Source organism: Juglans regia, chromosome 3 (assembly GCF_001411555.2).
Source record: "Juglans regia cultivar Chandler chromosome 3, Walnut 2.0, whole genome shotgun sequence".
In the NCBI taxonomy this organism is placed as follows: Eukaryota; Viridiplantae; Streptophyta; class Magnoliopsida; order Fagales; family Juglandaceae; genus Juglans; species Juglans regia.
Genome location: NC_049903.1, coordinates 27,627,728 through 27,646,208, shown reverse-complemented (window position 1 = coordinate 27,646,208; position 18,481 = coordinate 27,627,728). Strand labels below are relative to the sequence as shown.

The following is an 18,481-nucleotide window of genomic DNA, read 5'->3' as shown; positions in this document are numbered from 1 at the left end:
GGAAGTTTATCATGTTTGCTGCAACACAAACTGTTTCCAAACAGTTTTGAATAGAAGTAGGTATAAAGGCATTTATACTCTTCTAGGTTCATTAATTAGATTAAAACTAGACTGCAACTCATATCCCATCTAATGCATACAAACCCTTTTTGCTAACCCAACACTTGGTGACATATATAGTTATTCATACAATGACCAAACAACAAAGTCAAATTACACCTCAATTACCCTAAACAGATATATAGTAGTAGGAACATTTTGTAGTGCATTTTAACAATAGCAAAAAACTCGAAATTATAGCATATATGAGAACTTACACCAAGTCTGTCATCATGAGTGAATTACACCAACTCTGGTATTGTCACATCCACATATGGAATCTGCATATATTTAATATCTTTGTTTTAGCATTCCAATTCTATAATCAATTTACACACTAGCCAAACCAGGTTGGGTCAAGTACAACTCAACCACCCCTCCATAGATAATGCCAAATGAAGAGGCTTAATTAGATAAAATTATAAAGATAGTGAAATGGACAACATCTATAGAAAATGCAGCATAAGCAATAGAAAATGACAATCCAAGGGATCACTAGCAACCACAACCCAGAATCCAATTAAATGTTGTTTCAATTTAGAATAGTAATAAACTCGCCCTTTGTATAATTCAAGTGTCATGAAGGGTCCCAAATGGTTTTCATCTAACATCTCAAGGGTGCTTTTCACCCAAGTGTTGCAGAGGCTTATGCCTTGAGGAGGGACATGGAATTGTGAGAAGATCTTGGCTTCTCACAAGTCACATTTGAGGGTGATACTCACAATATGTTATTAATATGGTCAATGCAAATGGAGAGAACAACTTATGGTATGGTCAGGGGATTGAGGACATTAAAAGAATGTGCTTAAGAAGACCTATTCTGGCATGCTAAGTTTCAATATAGAGAGGCTAACTGTGTAGCCCACTCTATTATAAAACATGCATTCAATTTATGGTGATGAATGTATAATTGTATATGGATGGAGGCAGGTCCTTATGTAATAGAAATGCATGTCCAAAGGGACAAAACACATTTGGTCATTTAATGCAAGTGTAGTATGATGTTCATTTCAAAAAAACAAAAAAATCTAGAATTACATAGAGGTCTTACATTAATAAAATGCATATGCACAGTTATTGGTGCTATAAATCTACGAATAATAACCTTGGCTTATCCCCTCATCATACATCTCAGCAAAACTGAAACAAAGGTAAAAGGAAAAATAGGGGCGAAAATGGGAAAATAAAGTAAGATTGAATACATTTAGCATCGATTCTTACCACTCCCCTTGGCTGATGACAGCACAAGCATGCTAATACTTCTATTGTTTACCACACCTCAAAAAGTCCCTCATGATTTGTATGGCATGAGCGGTGACGGCTAGTTGCCACATCGCCCGAAACTGCAGCGAATCGGCCAGAAAATCGAAGCCACCAACTGAGCAACAATCAACACCGTATGCAGTACTTGACAATTTCGTGGTTGCTGGTCCTCAACCATACTACGGCAGCGATGATTTTTTGATGTGCAAAATAGGAGTTGAAATTTCCCAATACTGCTATTCGTGGGTTTTGCCCAAATGATAATAGTATAATAGGGAGGCTGATGAGAAGAGATGAGAAAAATCCTGCAGGTAGCAAGTTTCAGCCTATTCATATAACCTAGTTATAACGGCAAAAGCTTCTCGTCACACAAAGGTGCAGTGAACTTTATAAAGGAGATCATACTTGCGGCTGTTGTATGTCGTTACAACAGATGTAAAAAAGTGCCGCAAATGAATTATACGCACCATGTTATTTGCGTAATTATGTTTTTGCAATGTCTGTGAGTATTTTTGACATATTCATCCACAGCTTCTAGAGACTTCAATATTGTGAATAAATCATGTATCTATTTGCGGCAAGTTTTTAACTGCGGGGAAAAAAATGGTGGCAGAAGGCCCAAAATGTTGTAGTGGGGAAGATATAATATACATATATACACACACGTACTTGTATAAATTATATACATACTTGCAATTTTTCCTTGATTTTCAATTATGGCATGATCCTTAGGTAAGAAAATTTTTATTTAGTCCAGCTTATCATATCACATTGAAACTAGAGGCCAGGTTTAGTGTATATATATATACTAGGCGGGAGCAACGTGCAAAGCACGTTTGTTGCCTAGTTTAATGAAATAGTTATTTGTAAAAAATCATATATGTCTTATAAAATTGATTGATTTCACTTAATAATTTAAGGTATAGTGAAGAAAATAAAAACATTAGTTCAAAATATCATACAATCCAATACATGTTTATAATATCCATAATTTTAACAAAGCTTCCTGTGATAAGTTTAATAAAAGTTCAACAAAAACAGTAGTTCAAAACATGTGTTGTTTGATGTTTGTACTATAATTCATCATTTTGTGTAATCATGTACAAGATCAATAGAGACGACGTTGAAATTCTTGTGCTGCTGTTGGTTGAGTCGGTCAGGGTCAACATAAAGTTGAATCATCAATTCCTTTTGTGAAGCTTGTGTTGCAATATTTTTTATATATGACAAATGTTCCTGTAAAATAACACAAATTTTGTAATGCAATGTTTATAATGAAATTAGTATTAAATGAAATTAGTATTAATGATGTAAATAAAAGTCAATTTGAATATAAAAATCATTTTACTTATAGATAATGTAGTAAGTGTGTAAAAAATTTTAAGATAGACTTTTTTAGTCACATCAATAAAGTAATGGAAATTAAGAAAACATACATCGCCAGTATGATTCATAAACTCAACTGCTGAACAACTGAATGCTTCTTCTACAACTTCACCAAACATAACAACAGATAGTCTTCATGTACCATCATCGAGTTTGACATATGCTCAAGAACTATAAATTTGATTGACAAATAATTTTAAGTTTGAGTTAATAAAGATTATACATTAAATCTGTTACGTAAATTTAAAATTTTTTTTTTTTGAAAGATACATACTATGGTTGGGAAATGTTTTGGTTTTTACAATTGTAATAAAAGAAGCTATCATTATAATCATGCCCAGCTCCTTTTTTACAGTCAATAGATGACATGTAAAAAAATAACTGGTGCAAGTCAACCACCATTATATTTGCCTTTATCTAAAATTTTGTTTTCTACATTATACTATAAACACATTTTTAGATGAAGTGATTGTATAAATATTTTAATTTGTTAGTAAGAATATGATTTTACCTTAATTGGTTGCAAAATTTTTATCAACTCAGTAACATCAAAATTCTTGATTATTTCTCGAATTCCAACAGAGACAGAGATGCTGATGGGTATTGTAAGGATTTTGTAATAATACTTTCAAGTAATAAATCATTAATCACCTCCCTTAAAATTCATAAAATAAATGGAACATAAGGAATAAAAATATGGTGATTTTATTATTCAAGTAGCATGAAACTTATATTTTAAGAATATAATATAAATGTATTAACAAAGAATGACTTATTTGTTACAATTACCACTCTTGCAATGAAGTGGCCTCAGGAATAACATGATTGATTGTAAATATACTTTTCGGACGTGATGAAAGAGGTAATCCTTCATTAGAATTAAGAATTGTGATTAATGCAGACATATATGATATAAAAGAAAATATAAGAATGTTAATTATTAAAAATACCGTTATATGAACGAACTCTTATACTTGTTCCAAGTATAATTAGCTTCGTCTGAATTATTTTTGAGATTTTTTTAGATTCGTGTTGCACTAATCGACCCCACAGAGTTAAATATATAGGGTATAAGTTATAAAATTGAAATAAAAAAAATTAACAGAATATGCAAAACATTAAGACTTAAACATAATTATGAAAGAGCGAACAACCTTAAAAATATTTTTACCGTTTATCAATAACATATATTTATTGAATAGTTGTTAGTCCTTGTGCTGAAGTTGCACACTTCATTGAAATAAATGACTATTTTATATAATTTTAAATAAAAAAAATTGTGAATTCAAATCTTAATTTTATACTTATTAATTTATTTAAATATTTTATGCCAAATATAAATAATAAAATTTATTTATTTTTTAATTTAGACTTTTGAGATGAAGAATGATTTGAATCTTTGAAAGACTTTTTCTGTTTTAGTTTAATTATTTGAAATGATTGCAATTATTCATTAGCTATTTTCAATCTAAAATGTATATGTAATTATGTTCAACAATTGTCTTGACCATGTCTTTAGGCCCCTCGATTTCTCCGCTCGTTGAAGGGTAACTTTGATATTTCGTGGGCAGTAGGGGGATAACATAGAGATTTAAATAAAATAATGATATATTTATATCGCAATAATAATTTTTAGTGGACTAAAATTAAAATGAAATAGAACCCCCGCAATTCGCTGACACTGTATTGAAGAACATTCACTGTTAACAAACGGATTTAAAGCAACAAAAAATCTTCACAACCTCCTAACACTCCACACTCTACATTATTTTTAATTTTTATTATTTTTTTCTTTTATTAAATATTTATTATATGAATAATGAATAAAAATTTTGAAATAATTTAAAAAGAATAAACTCAAAAAAAAATTTAAAAAAAATATGAAAAATTTAAAAAATTTAAAAAAGTATGGAGTGTGGAGTGTAGTGGAGGTTGTGTAGCAATACTCTTAAAGCAATGCGTTAACTTTAACGGATTTAAAGCAAGCAAATTAAGTATATAATATGCATGGTTTATTAAAAAGTTCACGGGTGGCCACCGGCATAGTATTAAAATGATCAATTATAAAGCGTGTGTATATATATATATATATATATATATATATACACACACATGGATTGCTTGGCCTATAATTTAATCACTGATTAATTTGGCCTTTTCAATTGGAACATTGTGTAAGTAACATTAACTATGGTCCAAATTAAGATCAATTCCTTAATATGCGCTAGCTAGCTAGGTAGACTAGTTCAATATATATCACATGTATGCATGCATGATATATATAAATATATATATATATATATATATATATATATATATTGGTTATTTGTATTAGTATTAGTATTTCAATTTCTGTTGTACACATGATCTAATATTATTTGTAATATTATTTGCTTTGAATTTTAATTCAATACCCACAACGACGAATAAGATTTTTTAAATCAGCAAAATTGAAAATTAATTAATATTAATCATGTGACTTAATATAACTTCTCCTTCTCAAGGGGTGTCATAACCTCCCCATATTTTAGTGGTTATTTCATTATAGATGTAACAATTCAAGTCTCACACTTTTGATTGGATATATATATATATATATATATATATATATATATAATAGTTTTAGACCCTGTTTGGATACAGATCAAACACTTTCAACTCATTTTATCTCATCTCATCTCATCTTATCATTATAATTTTTTCAAACTCTTATATAAAATATAATAAATAATTCAATTTTTTTAAATCTCAAAACAATAATAATATTAAAAAATAATATTTTATTCAACTTATCTAAAATCATCGCATCTTATCTCACTATCTAAACAAGCCGTTAATGTTATTCATAATGATTTAAGAAAAGCCCAAACGATATATATCTAACTTATATTCTAAAATCACTACTCGATATTAAAATTAAAACCAATTAAACTCTTATAATTAAGAGTAAGAAATTCTCCGTATCATGGTCAAGAGATTCTGTTCATTACCTAATTCGCGTATACTCAAATCTTAATTTTTGGAGTGATTAAAATCACTGTACATCCACCATATTAAAAAGGATATAATAAATTAACCTATATATAATCATATAGACGCGGGTTTGACAAATTGCATGCGTTATGTACACGGTCAAACATTTATTACATTTAGTGTTCATAGTCCAACACAAGAGAATGCTTCTGATCTGGGTAATTGTTAATACATGATGAGTGAGTGGGAAGAGAAATTTTTAATCTTAGCCATAGATCATATAATTCCTATGAATCAAACCCAGTGATCTCTATCTTCTCCATTTCCTTAAAACACGTCCCAAGTCAAAGTCTCTCCTGGCCAACTCCCCCGCCTTGCTTACTCTAAAAACTAGTCTTGATCACATCTGTAGGACGGCAAGTTGATTTCAAGTGTTGAAATAGCCAGCTTCCTCTCTCTTTCCCAGCGGGTGACCCTTTTGTTTTTTGCTTAAATAACCATACTGTTATATACACACGACTTCAGATCAACATTGCTTAAGCAATATATATCCTTTTGTTCTTAATTTCCTCTGCTTACAGTGAGTGGCAGCTTCCCTTAAAAGACTAGAAATCGAAGCAAATATTATAATATAAATGGCAGGAGGAGGGGCCAAGGGGGAGCGATCTCTGGAAGAAACGCCAACTTGGGCAGTGGCAGTTGTGTGTTTTGTGCTGGTTGTAGTTTCTATCCTCATTGAACATGTCATTCACTTAGTTGCAAAGGTAAAGGTTATGATCTTCTAGCTAATTACGTACGAGTTAGATAGATGTATATGCTTTATAATTAAGTTGGGTAATTGTATGGGATATCTTATAATCTATATATCACAATGAGGTTTTGGTCTGTGCATGCCCGGCCTGCATGCAGTTGTTGACAAAGAGAAACAAGCGAGCTCTTTACGAAGCACTTGAGAAGATAAAATCAGGTTAATAATTTGATGATCGCTTACAAAACATATAGTTTTTGCTTCTTTTTTATATATGTCTGGGTTTTCATGATCTCTTAATTTCTCAGAGCTTATGCTGTTGGGATTCATATCCTTGCTGCTGACAGTAGGGCAAGGACCCATTTCGAATATATGTATATCAAAGGCTGTCGGGGCAACATGGCATCCATGCAACAAAGAGCAAGGGAGAGAATTAAACAAGAAGGAAAATAACAGTAGTAATTCTGACGACAATAATGGCCATAGAAGACTTCTAAGTATTTCAGATTTAGGTAGTAGTAGTAGTACTACTAGTACTCGACGTGCTTTGGCCGCTGCAGGATACTATGACAAATGCGCAGAGAAGGCATGTTGAGTTTATTATAATTCATGATCATTAACTTTCGATCTGTAATATGTAACGTCAAATTTGACGTGAGTTTCATGGTGAATATATATATATATATATATATATATTTGGCAGGATAAAGTTGCGTTGGTGTCGGCCGATGGCATTCACCAACTCCATATCTTCATCTTTGTGCTTGCAGTCTTCCATGTGCTTTATTGTATAACCACTCTAGCTTTCGGCAGAGCAAAGGTATCAATCTGAAATCTCTCTCTCTCTCTCTCTCATTATCAAAACAACATTAAGTCTGCTGATCAACTAATTGTACGTACGTGTGGCCGTTTGCAGATGAGTAAGTGGAAGAAGTGGGAAATGGAAACAAGAACAGTCGACTACCAATTCTCACATGGTATTATAGCTTTTCCATACGCATAATCATGGGACCAAGCAAGCAAGCAACTATACGTCTTTACGTATAGCTCTTCGAATTTGCTAGATGATCTCGGCCTTGATTCTATATTTTAAATTTCCCTAGCTAACAAATTAATTAAATCCTATTATAATTAAAAAAGTAGTATTGTTCTTGAATATTTTATTCCTAACGAATCAAATGTCTGTCTCACATGCTTATAATTTTGCTGGAATATTATAAACTGTCAAATTATATCATGCATTATGCAAATATTCATTAATAGAATAAGACAAGAGATCAGAAATATCGTGTACGTATTAACTTTTTCTTGAGCAAATATATATATATATATAATTATCAGGATTGGATCGATATTGACACAGTCAAATATCTGAAAGTAATATTTGTGGGGTGGGTTTGTGTACTTGCAATATGCAGACCCGGAGAGATTTAGATTTGCCAGAGATACATCCTTTGGACGAAGGCACTTGAGCTTCTGGAGTCGCTCATCCGCTCTCCTATGGATAGTAAGTACTGTTTAAAGATGATCTTTAGGAGTTTTTTAATAAGCATATAGACATGATATATAAGTCTTACAACATTTATTTGGATAGACCTCAAATAATTGCATGGATCATCTTATTTGAATATAAAGTTAAAGAGGATCTCAAATCTAGTAATATTATTGTTACTCAGAATACTCATATATTGCAAACCGCGTACGTACACCATATATGAACTTTGCAGGTTTGTTTCTTCAGACAGTTTGTCAGATCAGTGCCCAAGGTCGATTACTTGACCCTGCGCCATGGATTCATTATTGTAAGCTGTGTCTTCCCCTCTTGCAGTTAACAAAATAGACAGGCAATTAAATTGAGTTGAGTTGAATTGAACAGTGGGTGATAGAATATTGATTGTCACAAGTCAAAATTGGTTTTATATTACATTTTATGTTCGTGAATAACTCTTTTATTATTCGAGGGAATTCAAACTTGATCATGAACTATTTAATTTCAATAAAATAGTTTATTTATATTGTAACTCTTAACTTTCTCTATATATAATTTTGATAAACAGATCGACTTTCATTATATATATGTTATATACAGCAGTACTTATGATGAACACATTAAGCCCTGTTTGGAACTTAAACTGAACTGAGATCAACTTAGTTCAGTTTAATTTTAAACTGAGTCTAACATTCTAACACTCAATTCTTAAATCACAAATCACAAAATTGATCTCAACTCAAAACCTCTTTACACGTGAGATCTAAAATCTTTTTTAACTTCTCATAAATACATCTAAACTCATCTTAACATCTAAATACATTTAAATTCATTTTAGGTGGATCTCATAAAACTCACTACTATTCATAAAGAACTCAACTCAACATCCAAACGGAATATATATAAAAGAAGTACTCAAGCCCGATGTTTTAATAATGGGATCAAATTTAACCACAGGCACATCTGGCACCTCAGAGTCAAACAAAGTTCAATTTCCAAAACTACATCAAAAGATCGCTTGAAGAGGATTTCAAAGTTGTTGTTGGGATCAGGTGTGTGACTCTAATTGGCTCTTGAACCTCTTCTTTTTTTCCTTCTGCAGTGGTGCTCGTTTATATATGTTGATTTTATATACATATTATAAGACTTATTTCATGCCTCTGATCCAACACTTGCAGCCCAACAATCTGGCTTTTTGCGGTAGTGTTTCTATTATTTAATACTCATGGTAAGCTTTTATTTGACAATTACAAAGATCCTTATCATCTCACTTGTATTACTCTGCTTTTTATTTAACATTTTTTTTTTTAAATGTCGTATTCCTAATAATATTCACTTTGCACACAGGCTGGTATTCCTATCTATGGTTGCCCTTCCTCCCACTGTTTGTAAGCATGATATGATCTTGGTCCCATGGTTTTTATACGCTCGTAGTACTTCTGTTTTGGAGGGTCCAGCTAATGCATGGCTGACGTGGCATTTGCAGATAATTCTATTGGTGGGGACAAAGCTACAGGTCATCATAACCAAGATGGGTCTGAGAATTCAAGACAGAGGAGAGGTAGTCAAAGGAAACCCAGTGGTACAACCTGGGGATGATCTTTTCTGGTTCAATCGCCCTCGCCTCATTCTTTATCTCATCCACTTCGTTCTCTTTCAGGTATCTCTATATGTCACACAGATTTCTGTAATTCCACCAATCAATTTCATATTATTTTCCATACACTTTTATTTTTCTTTTGTTCTTGCAGAATGCCTTTCAGCTGGCCTTCTTTGCCTGGACTTGGGTAAACCATTCAGTCACTGATCAGTAATTTTCAGATATAAGAAAAGAAATCCCTCAAATTGACTTGTATTATTTTCTTATTTTTGTTTAGCAGTATGAATTTGGCATAAAGTCTTGCTTCCATGACAAGATGGAAGATTTCATAATCAGAATATCTATGGGGTGAGTGAGTTTCCTAACCACATGATTGTGTGCAAATGACATGAGTGCTATAGGCTGGGTGATTAACTAATGCCAGTAATATTACCATTTGAGCAGGGTGCTCATACAGATACTATGCAGCTATGTCACTCTTCCTCTATATGCCTTGGTAACACAGGTAGGACTATAACTTCATACCTTTAAGTTGTGTTTGAATAGTGAGATAATCTCAAGTATTCTGTGAATAATAATAAAAAATTAATGAACCAATATTGAATAATAATGAATAGAACAGTCTCCCAGTCGACTATTCCATGTTGAATGCGAGTATTCTTTTTTTCATTGGCTTAAAGAACATACAAAATGACAGATGGGTTCGAGTATGAAGCCAACAATCTTCAACGATAGGGTGGCAAATGCACTAAGAAAATGGCATCAGACAGCAAAGAAGAACGTAAAACAAAACCGGCAATCAAACAGTACGCCAACCACGCCATTGCACTCAATGTCCCCTGTCCATCTTCTGCGTCACTACCAAGCTGATCCAGACAGCATTCATACATCACCAAGGATGTCCAATTTCAACAATGGAGATTGCGAGATGGGTGCTCCCCAGTCACCTGCCCAAGTACTCCATGATGATCTAAAATGGTCTAAGAATAATACAAACCATGCACGTGATCATATTGAAATTGAAATTCCCTCAAAGGATTTCTCATTCAGCAAAGACTGGGTGAATTAAAGCATTGATGGTTTGAGTAAAAGAAAGGAAAAGGACAAGGAGAAATAAGAGGCACAAATTTTCAGGGATTTGCAAATGTAAATGCGACTCTCAAGGGTCACCTATTAATATCAACAGTGACTTCTAATCTCGTTTCTCAATTATTTATGATATGTTTCACTGATTTGTGAAGCTTTTGATGGTGCTGAAGAGGTGATGATATGAATAACATTGTTCAATCTTAAAAGTGAGAAAATTCAGCTGGAGCTTTTGAGGAAAGAAACCACGCACCTCCAAAGTTTTAACAATCTTGACTACAGCACATCTTCTGAAAATGAAGGTCTCTAAAACCTAAATCTTTTCTTCCCTTGAATTGATGACTCTGTCCACCACAGTTCTCAATGGACATTATTTAAATCAGAGCAGGCCAAATTTTATTATGTTAGAGCAAGAAACAGAAAATAAAACAAAAGAAATGAAAAAGACACAAGAAAGAGCAGAGCAAGTGTACAAACTCTCGCTTGAAACTACCAATAGACCAAGAATGAGAATCTTGAATCCTAGTGACTCTGGAACCCACTACCACGAATCAATTAACAACAATAACTTGGTCTTGTCATTTGACCAATTCTAACTTCTTCCTTTGAATTTGAAGTTTTGTTCCAAGTATGTCGAGAAGATCTAGAATCGTTAAGAGTATAAATTCATCTACCCTGACCAGTCCAAGTTTCAAACCATGCTCCTAAATTTCCAGCCGCCCAAACACGTATATTGATCATAATATGCCTCAGTCAATAAGATTCTCATGAACAAAAAATATTCAAAGCTAATACTGGCTTTTAAAGATCGGATAGAAATTGAAAAAAACAGACCCATCCAAATAGCCATTAAGACATCGTTTGAAAACTCCTCCCCTCTATAAACAGAGAAAGCTTTTAGGCTCCAGAACATCTCAACCCAGTATTTAATTTGCTATTCATATGTTGCTTCAAAACCAACATGGAGATTGGAGAGCAGATCCACCAAATACCTTACTGAATCAACATGAAGCATTCCAAACCCTACCAATCACTTTATGTGGCCGTCGAGAGAAACATGGCGTGAATGGCACTTGAAATTCAAGTGGCAACACTTTGAACAAGGAGTTGCACACAGCTTTTTACCCTTTTGATTGTATTTTTCTAGTGAATGCACCGTGCAGAAATCTTGAACAAAACATAATAGAACATTTGAATTCAGCAAAAGAAATAACCAATTGAATAATGCATAAATAAAAATCACATGAATCTCTGGTTTCCACAGAAGCAGGAAGTTTAAAGAGAAACAATTGGAAGAGCTTGGCGAGCTTGAAGACAAGTAAGCATAGCGCTTCTGAATGAGATATTATCTACCAGGAAGGACCAGGTCTCTCAATCTGGACAATTAGATTGAGAACTTAAGATGAATCTCTCAATCTCCAAATCTCAGCAGCATCTCATCCATGAATAGTTAGTCTAAAGTCGAGCAATTTCCTGCGACCCTTAAAACTTAACGACAATCTGGTGGATAAATACAAGACACACACAGCATTGTGCTCCTTGATATCATATTCAATTGAAAAATCAAGAGTCTTATCCATTTCCAGGAATTAAATCAAGATGAACGCAGGAATTTGAACAAACTAAGTCACTATTTTTCATTTAGGTATGGAAAAGGGAATTACATTTGTCCAAAGACTCGATTTAACTACTAATGTTCTTACTTATTTAAGGAGAACAACCAAGGGACCGAACAAATACACTGAAAAATACTTCCAACAGAAAGGCAGGCGAGACACAGCCGACATAATATCACCATAAAGAAAAAGCATCTAGAAATCACCACCACGGAGGCGAAGGACGAGGTGGAGGGTTGACTCCTTTTGAATGTTGTAATCAGCTAGGGTACGCCCATCCTCCAATTGCTTCCCGGCAAAGATGAGCCTTTGCTGGTCCGGAGGAATGCCTTCCTTGTCCTGAATCTTAGCCTTCACGTTGTCGATGGTGTCCGAGCTCTCCACCTCCAGAGTGATGGTTTTTCCTGTCAAGGTCTTAACAAAGATCTGCATCCCTCCCCTCAATCGGAGCACCAGGTGCAAAGTCGACTCCTTCTGTATGTTGTAATCGGCGAGGGTACGCCCATCCTCCAATTGCTTCCCGGCGAAGATGAGCCTCTGCTGATCAGGAGGAATGCCTTCCTTGTCTTGGATCTTGGCCTTTACGTTGTCGATGGTATCGGAACTCTCGACCTCGAGGGTGATGGTCTTCCCGGTGAGGGTTTTGACGAAGATCTGCATGCCACCGCGGAGACGTAGGACGAGATGGAGGGTGGACTCCTTCTGAATGTTATAGTCGGCAAGGGTGCGACCATCCTCCAATTGCTTGCCGGCGAAGATCAGACGCTGCTGATCGGGAGGGATACCTTCCTTGTCCTGGATCTTGGCCTTGACGTTGTCGATGGTGTCGGAACTCTCGACCTCGAGGGTGATGGTCTTCCCGGTGAGGGTTTTGACGAAGATCTGCATCCCACCACGGAGACGGAGGACGAGATGGAGCGTGGACTCCTTCTGGATATTGTAGTCGGCAAGGGTGCGACCGTCCTCCAACTGCTTCCCGGCGAAGATCAAACGCTGCTGATCCGGAGGGATACCTTCCTTGTCCTGGATCTTGGCCTTAACGTTATCGATGGTGTCGGAACTCTCGACCTCGAGGGTGATGGTCTTCCCGGTGAGGGTTTTGACGAAGATCTGCATCCCACCACGGAGACGGAGGACGAGATGGAGCGTGGACTCCTTCTGGATATTGTAGTCGGCAAGGGTGCGACCGTCCTCCAACTGCTTCCCGGCGAAGATCAAACGCTGCTGATCCGGAGGGATACCTTCCTTGTCCTGGATCTTGGCCTTAACGTTATCGATGGTGTCGGAACTCTCGACCTCGAGGGTGATGGTCTTCCCGGTGAGGGTTTTGACGAAGATCTGCATCCCACCACGGAGACGGAGGACGAGATGGAGCGTGGACTCCTTCTGAATATTGTAGTCGGCAAGGGTGCGACCGTCCTCCAACTGCTTCCCGGCGAAGATCAAACGCTGCTGATCCGGAGGAATACCTTCCTTGTCCTGGATCTTGGCCTTAACGTTGTCAATGGTGTCGGAGCTCTCGACCTCGAGAGTGATGGTCTTGCCGGTGAGGGTTTTGACGAAGATCTGCATGTTTCAGAAATTCTAAAGTAGCGTCGCAGTGAATGAAATTATGAGAGAGAGAGAGAGAGAGAGAGAGAGTTTATGGTAAGAGGAATGAGGAGGAAGAGGGAGAGGAAGAGTATATATAGAAGAGCTTAGACGACTCAATGACGTAAGGCGATGCGTATTGCGTACAACGAAATGATCCGGAAATTACGAGAAGAAGGATAAAATGTCTCTCCTGAGTCCTGACCTCTCGATCTCTCCAGGGATTTCCAATAAATTTTGTGGCTGTCGACGCTTCTGCTCTGTCTTTTCTACCTACTAAGGTTGTGTTTGGATGTTGAAGTGAGTTGAGTTGAGTTGAGTTGAGATGATAAAATATTGGTAGAATATTATTTTTTAATATTATTATTATTTTGAAATTTGAAAAAATTAAATTATTTATTATATTTTGTATTGGGATTTAAAAAAATTGTAATGATGAATTGAGATGAGTTGAGAGTAGTTAAGGAACCAAACGAAGCCTAAATTGATGATCACAGAAAATGTTTTCGATCTCGAATTTTTTTTTTATTATTATTTAATAATTAAAAAAATGTTTTTTAATTATATTATAAATTTTTTATTTTTTTTAAATATTTATGATGATTGAAAAAATATAAAAATAAAATAAAATAAAAAAATAAAATATACTATTTGATGAAATGATTCGGATTACTTTTTTGCAAGACTCTCACAAAAATAATTATATTATAATTCTTGAAATGAATTTAATTTTTTTTAAATGTATATTTAATTTACATTTTTTAAAAGGACAATATTAGGATCATATTAAATTAGGTTTGTATAATAAAATTATATCATTTTATTTTATTTTATTATTATAATTTTTACAAAAAATAATATTATTCTCACAAAAAAAGTCCACCAAAACAACCACTAAATAAACAAAAAAAATTATCTTTTTCTTTTGTTTTCCAAACATTTTTTTAAATTTATTAAATATTTTAATAAAATAAAAAATATAAATTCATTTTAAAATAATTACTTAAAAGTTAAGTAAAAAAATAAAAATAAAAAAGTGCAATCAGTGGCCACCATCCACCTTATGTGGGAGAAGCACTTCTCTTTTACAAATTTTTATATAAAATATAATAAATAATTTAATTTTTTTTAATCTAAAACTAATAATAATATTAAAAAAAAATATTCTAATAATATTTTATTCAACTTTTATCTAAAAGCATCTCATCTCATCTCACTATCCAAACCTCACCTAAATGAGATAGTAAAAATAAATTTTCTTTTCTTTTCTTTAAGCATTTTTAAAACATCCTTAATCATTAAAAAAAATAAAAATATATATAAATTCACTAATACTCACTTACTTAACCATTAAGAAAAAAAAAAAATATATATATATATATATAAATAGGCACATCTGTTAAATATGGGTGTAAATGTCGTGTTTCGCACAGTTTTGGGCCAAGGTTCAACAACTTAGTTCTTCTACAGTGAGCCCTGCGCAGACGAGAATGCAATGCGACTTTGAGGGAGCGACCTCAGGGTCGAGGAGCCTCCGATGTCAAAGTCAGTAAATGCTCTCAGAGTTTAGTAAATAAGTAAGAAAGTCTAGGGATCTAAGAGTTTTCTCGTACTTGGGATCAGCTATTTATACCGCAAATTTGAAGTGTTGATTGTGCCTGCTACTATGCAGTCCGGGTTCCTCGTACTGTTCATTTTGTCAGAACCTTTAAATATAGTGTGACTCTGTCACCACTTCATAATGGCGGAGTGTGACTTGATTAGCAGCACTATTAATGTGGGGCGGGTCCCTAAGCCTTAGTCTGTTTCATGTGAGTCGTTGATGCTTTGATGTTGATGAATCAAGGGCTCCCCGCATTTCCTGTGTATCCTGTACACATTCTATCTCAAGGGAGGCTGCCATCGTGTCAGGTTGAGTTATCTTATCGTCCAAGCGACGCCTCTCCCTGGTTGTCAGTTCCCTTCTTGCTTGGATAAGGATCTCATTGGGCTGGGTCTCTGGGCTAAGATCCTATTGGCCTTTTTTGAGGAAAAAATTCCCCTCACAGTTATCTCGCTAATTCTTTCCGGACAAATCTGGGAGGAATTTTCTTTCATATCCTTAGACCTTAGGCTTGATTAAGTTCTCAGCCCACCTGGGCGCATGTTGAGCGTTCGTTTGTGTTATGCCTGCAGGCCGCACAATGTCAGCCATGCCTCTGCTTTGAACATCGCCTCTCCAGCTTCCTCACCACATCTCTTATTTTGCAATCATTAACTCACACGTCATTCTAAAAGGATACACTTTATAGCAGTTGCATTAATCGAGGGATTATGGTATATAAGTGGGACACGTGTGAGATATGTGGAGTTATGATGCCTCGATTAGGGGATCTTTCACCTGGCTATATATATATATGAGTACTTCCTCTTCAGTTGAGAGGCCCATCATAACCTCCGATTTTGCTATGTTTTGAGTACTTCCTCTTTAGTTGAGAGGCCCATCATAACCTCCGATTTTGCTCTGTTTCTCCATAGTCTTCACTTTCTTGCATTTCTTTTGAAGTGTTTCGCAAGTCTCTCCTACTCTTCATGGCCCCAAAGAAAACCTCACGCTCTAGTGCTCGTGCGGCGCCCTCTAGCATCGTTCAACTTGTGCCGCCCAAGACAACTCTCTTACGAATGCTTTCGCAGGATTTTTATGGCGATCGACAGTTACTCCAAAAGAATTGTAGGAACTGAAAGCGACCTACGGTATTCCTCCAAAGTTGGAGCTTGAAGTCTATACTCCCACTAGCAGAGCGGTGGATGAGGAGGGCTATGGTACTAGAGTTGCAACATATCCTGCAATTTTCTCATGCGGCCTTAGGTTGCTAGTTCCCCGACCCGTACATGAAGTACTGGCTTTCTTTGTGTTGGCGCCTGCTCAGATTCTCCCCCTAGCATGGAGGATTTTGATATCGTGTTGTGTCATCTAACATCATGCCTTGGAGGAGGCCAGGTTGGACTACTCGGACCTAATCGCCCGTGAATTCTTTATTACCCATACTTTAGTGTGGAATGGTTGGCATATCTTCAGTTTCCAGCCCATTCGAAAGCTGGTTCGAATAAAGAGGCCGCATAAGGTGGTGAAGAGATACAACTGCAAGTTCTTTTTGCCAGTCGACGGGTGGGAGTATCCAACTAGGTAGGCCGTTAGGCAGTTGGTTTTTGTTCGTGCTAACTGGGGTACTATTTCTGACACCTCGATCTGCCGTCCCAAACAGAGCCCCCGTAAGCAGGCGAGACTTGGGATCGTCATGTCCTAGGTGGTGGCGCATCCAAATGACGTGCATTCAGAGGCCCTTTGTTAGATGAAAGTCTTCGTCGATACCTAGTTCCCCCCGCTAGCCAGCGTTCTAATGAGGGGATTCCCATGAGTCGAATGACCGCCCATGTTCCTAGTCGTCCTGTGAGCTCGCCGATTGTGGGGAAGGGAAAAAGACCTCGCAGTGCCTCTCCCCCTCCGACTGACTCAGATAGTGTTGTCGCCCTTCCTTCTGGAGGGTCATCTGTGTTGGTGCTTCGTCTTCCTAGACCCTTGAGAGCGTTCGTAGGGTCAGCGTCATTCGTTATTCCGTGTTGTGCCGCGTCATTGGCCCAAAGAGCTTTTGTTGACAAACCTTTTGCAGCTGAAGCGACCTTTTCTAGTGGTGTCGCGAGTACAGTAGGCGATGTCCCTGGTGAGGGAGCCATTAGTGTTCCAGATGGTAGTGGGGAAGCCGTCAGGGAGGTTCTCGAGGACCTACCTATGACCGCACGGCAAGGCCATGCCGATCGTGCTTGTAGAGTGGAGGGGAAGGCCGGAGGCTACTTACCAGGGTAGACTTTATTCTCCTGCCACTCTGCTTTCTCTCTCTCTCTCTCTCTCTCTCTCTCTTTTTCTTTTTTAAACCCGTCTTTCGTTGCAGGGGTTGGAGCGTCTGACTGCCTTCTTTGTGGATAGCCTGGCAGAGCTAGTGAGAGAGAGCCGAAACCTTCATTCTCTAGTTAAGGCGACTGCGGAGAGCATGGCCTTTGAGTGGGAGTGGAGGGAGGGGGCTGAAAGAGCCCTAGCCGATCTGGTCAAGTCCCAAGGGGAAGTCGGCCAACTTCGCATTGAGGCTAGGGACACGCTGCAATGATACCTAGACCAGTGTCAATCGGAACTAAAGAGATTGCAAGCAACCATTCTAGAGCTTCGTCAGCAGTGGGACACAGATGGCCGGTCGATCAGATGGCTTGAATCTAAGGCCAGATAGGCCAACAACTCACTGGCGGCAAAGAGACAGACCTTGAAGGGGAAAGGCAGCAGAGACAAGATGTGGAGGCCGCCCTGTCCATGAACCAGCTGGTGCTTGAGGGTCGGGAAGCAATCGTTCGCAGCCTGCACAACGAATTGTCTTATGTCCGGGGGGTTCGTGACGATGCATTAAGGTTTGGTTATGACAAAGGCCTAAAGTAGATGAAAACCTTCCTCCTTCAGAATCCCCAGTGTGACCTTCGGGCCATGAGCGTGAGCGACTTTTCTCCATATGAGGTGTCCTTGAAGTGACGCAACATGCTCGAGGAGGGTATGATCTCGAGTGGCCTTGGTGGCGGTTCTCTGGGGGGATTTCCTCACCAATTGCCTA

The 18,481-nt window shown here is 36.6% G+C and overlaps 2 protein-coding genes across 2 annotated transcripts; one reads left to right on the top strand and one right to left on the bottom strand.

Annotated features, from left to right (window-relative positions):
- The first annotated feature begins 6,356 nt into the window (after window positions 1–6,356).
- On the top strand, window positions 6,357–10,888 carry LOC109011173 (MLO-like protein 6). Its single transcript, XM_018992265.2, has 15 exons — window positions 6,357–6,485; window positions 6,631–6,688; window positions 6,778–7,055; window positions 7,173–7,289; window positions 7,386–7,446; window positions 7,888–7,976; window positions 8,197–8,271; window positions 8,916–9,010; window positions 9,137–9,186; window positions 9,306–9,346; window positions 9,445–9,618; window positions 9,710–9,745; window positions 9,839–9,906; window positions 10,003–10,063; window positions 10,256–10,888. The coding sequence occupies exons 1-15, from the start codon at window positions 6,357–6,359 to the stop codon at window positions 10,625–10,627; spliced, it is 1,704 nt and encodes a 567-aa protein (XP_018847810.2). The 3' UTR covers window positions 10,628–10,888.
- A 1,306-nt stretch (window positions 10,889–12,194) lies between these two features.
- LOC109011172 (polyubiquitin) lies at window positions 12,195–14,086 on the bottom strand. Its single transcript, XM_035688959.1, has one exon. The coding sequence runs from the start codon at window positions 13,830–13,832 to the stop codon at window positions 12,456–12,458; it is 1,377 nt and encodes a 458-aa protein (XP_035544852.1). The 5' UTR covers window positions 13,833–14,086; the 3' UTR covers window positions 12,195–12,455.
- Window positions 14,087–18,481: the final 4,395 nt, after the last annotated feature.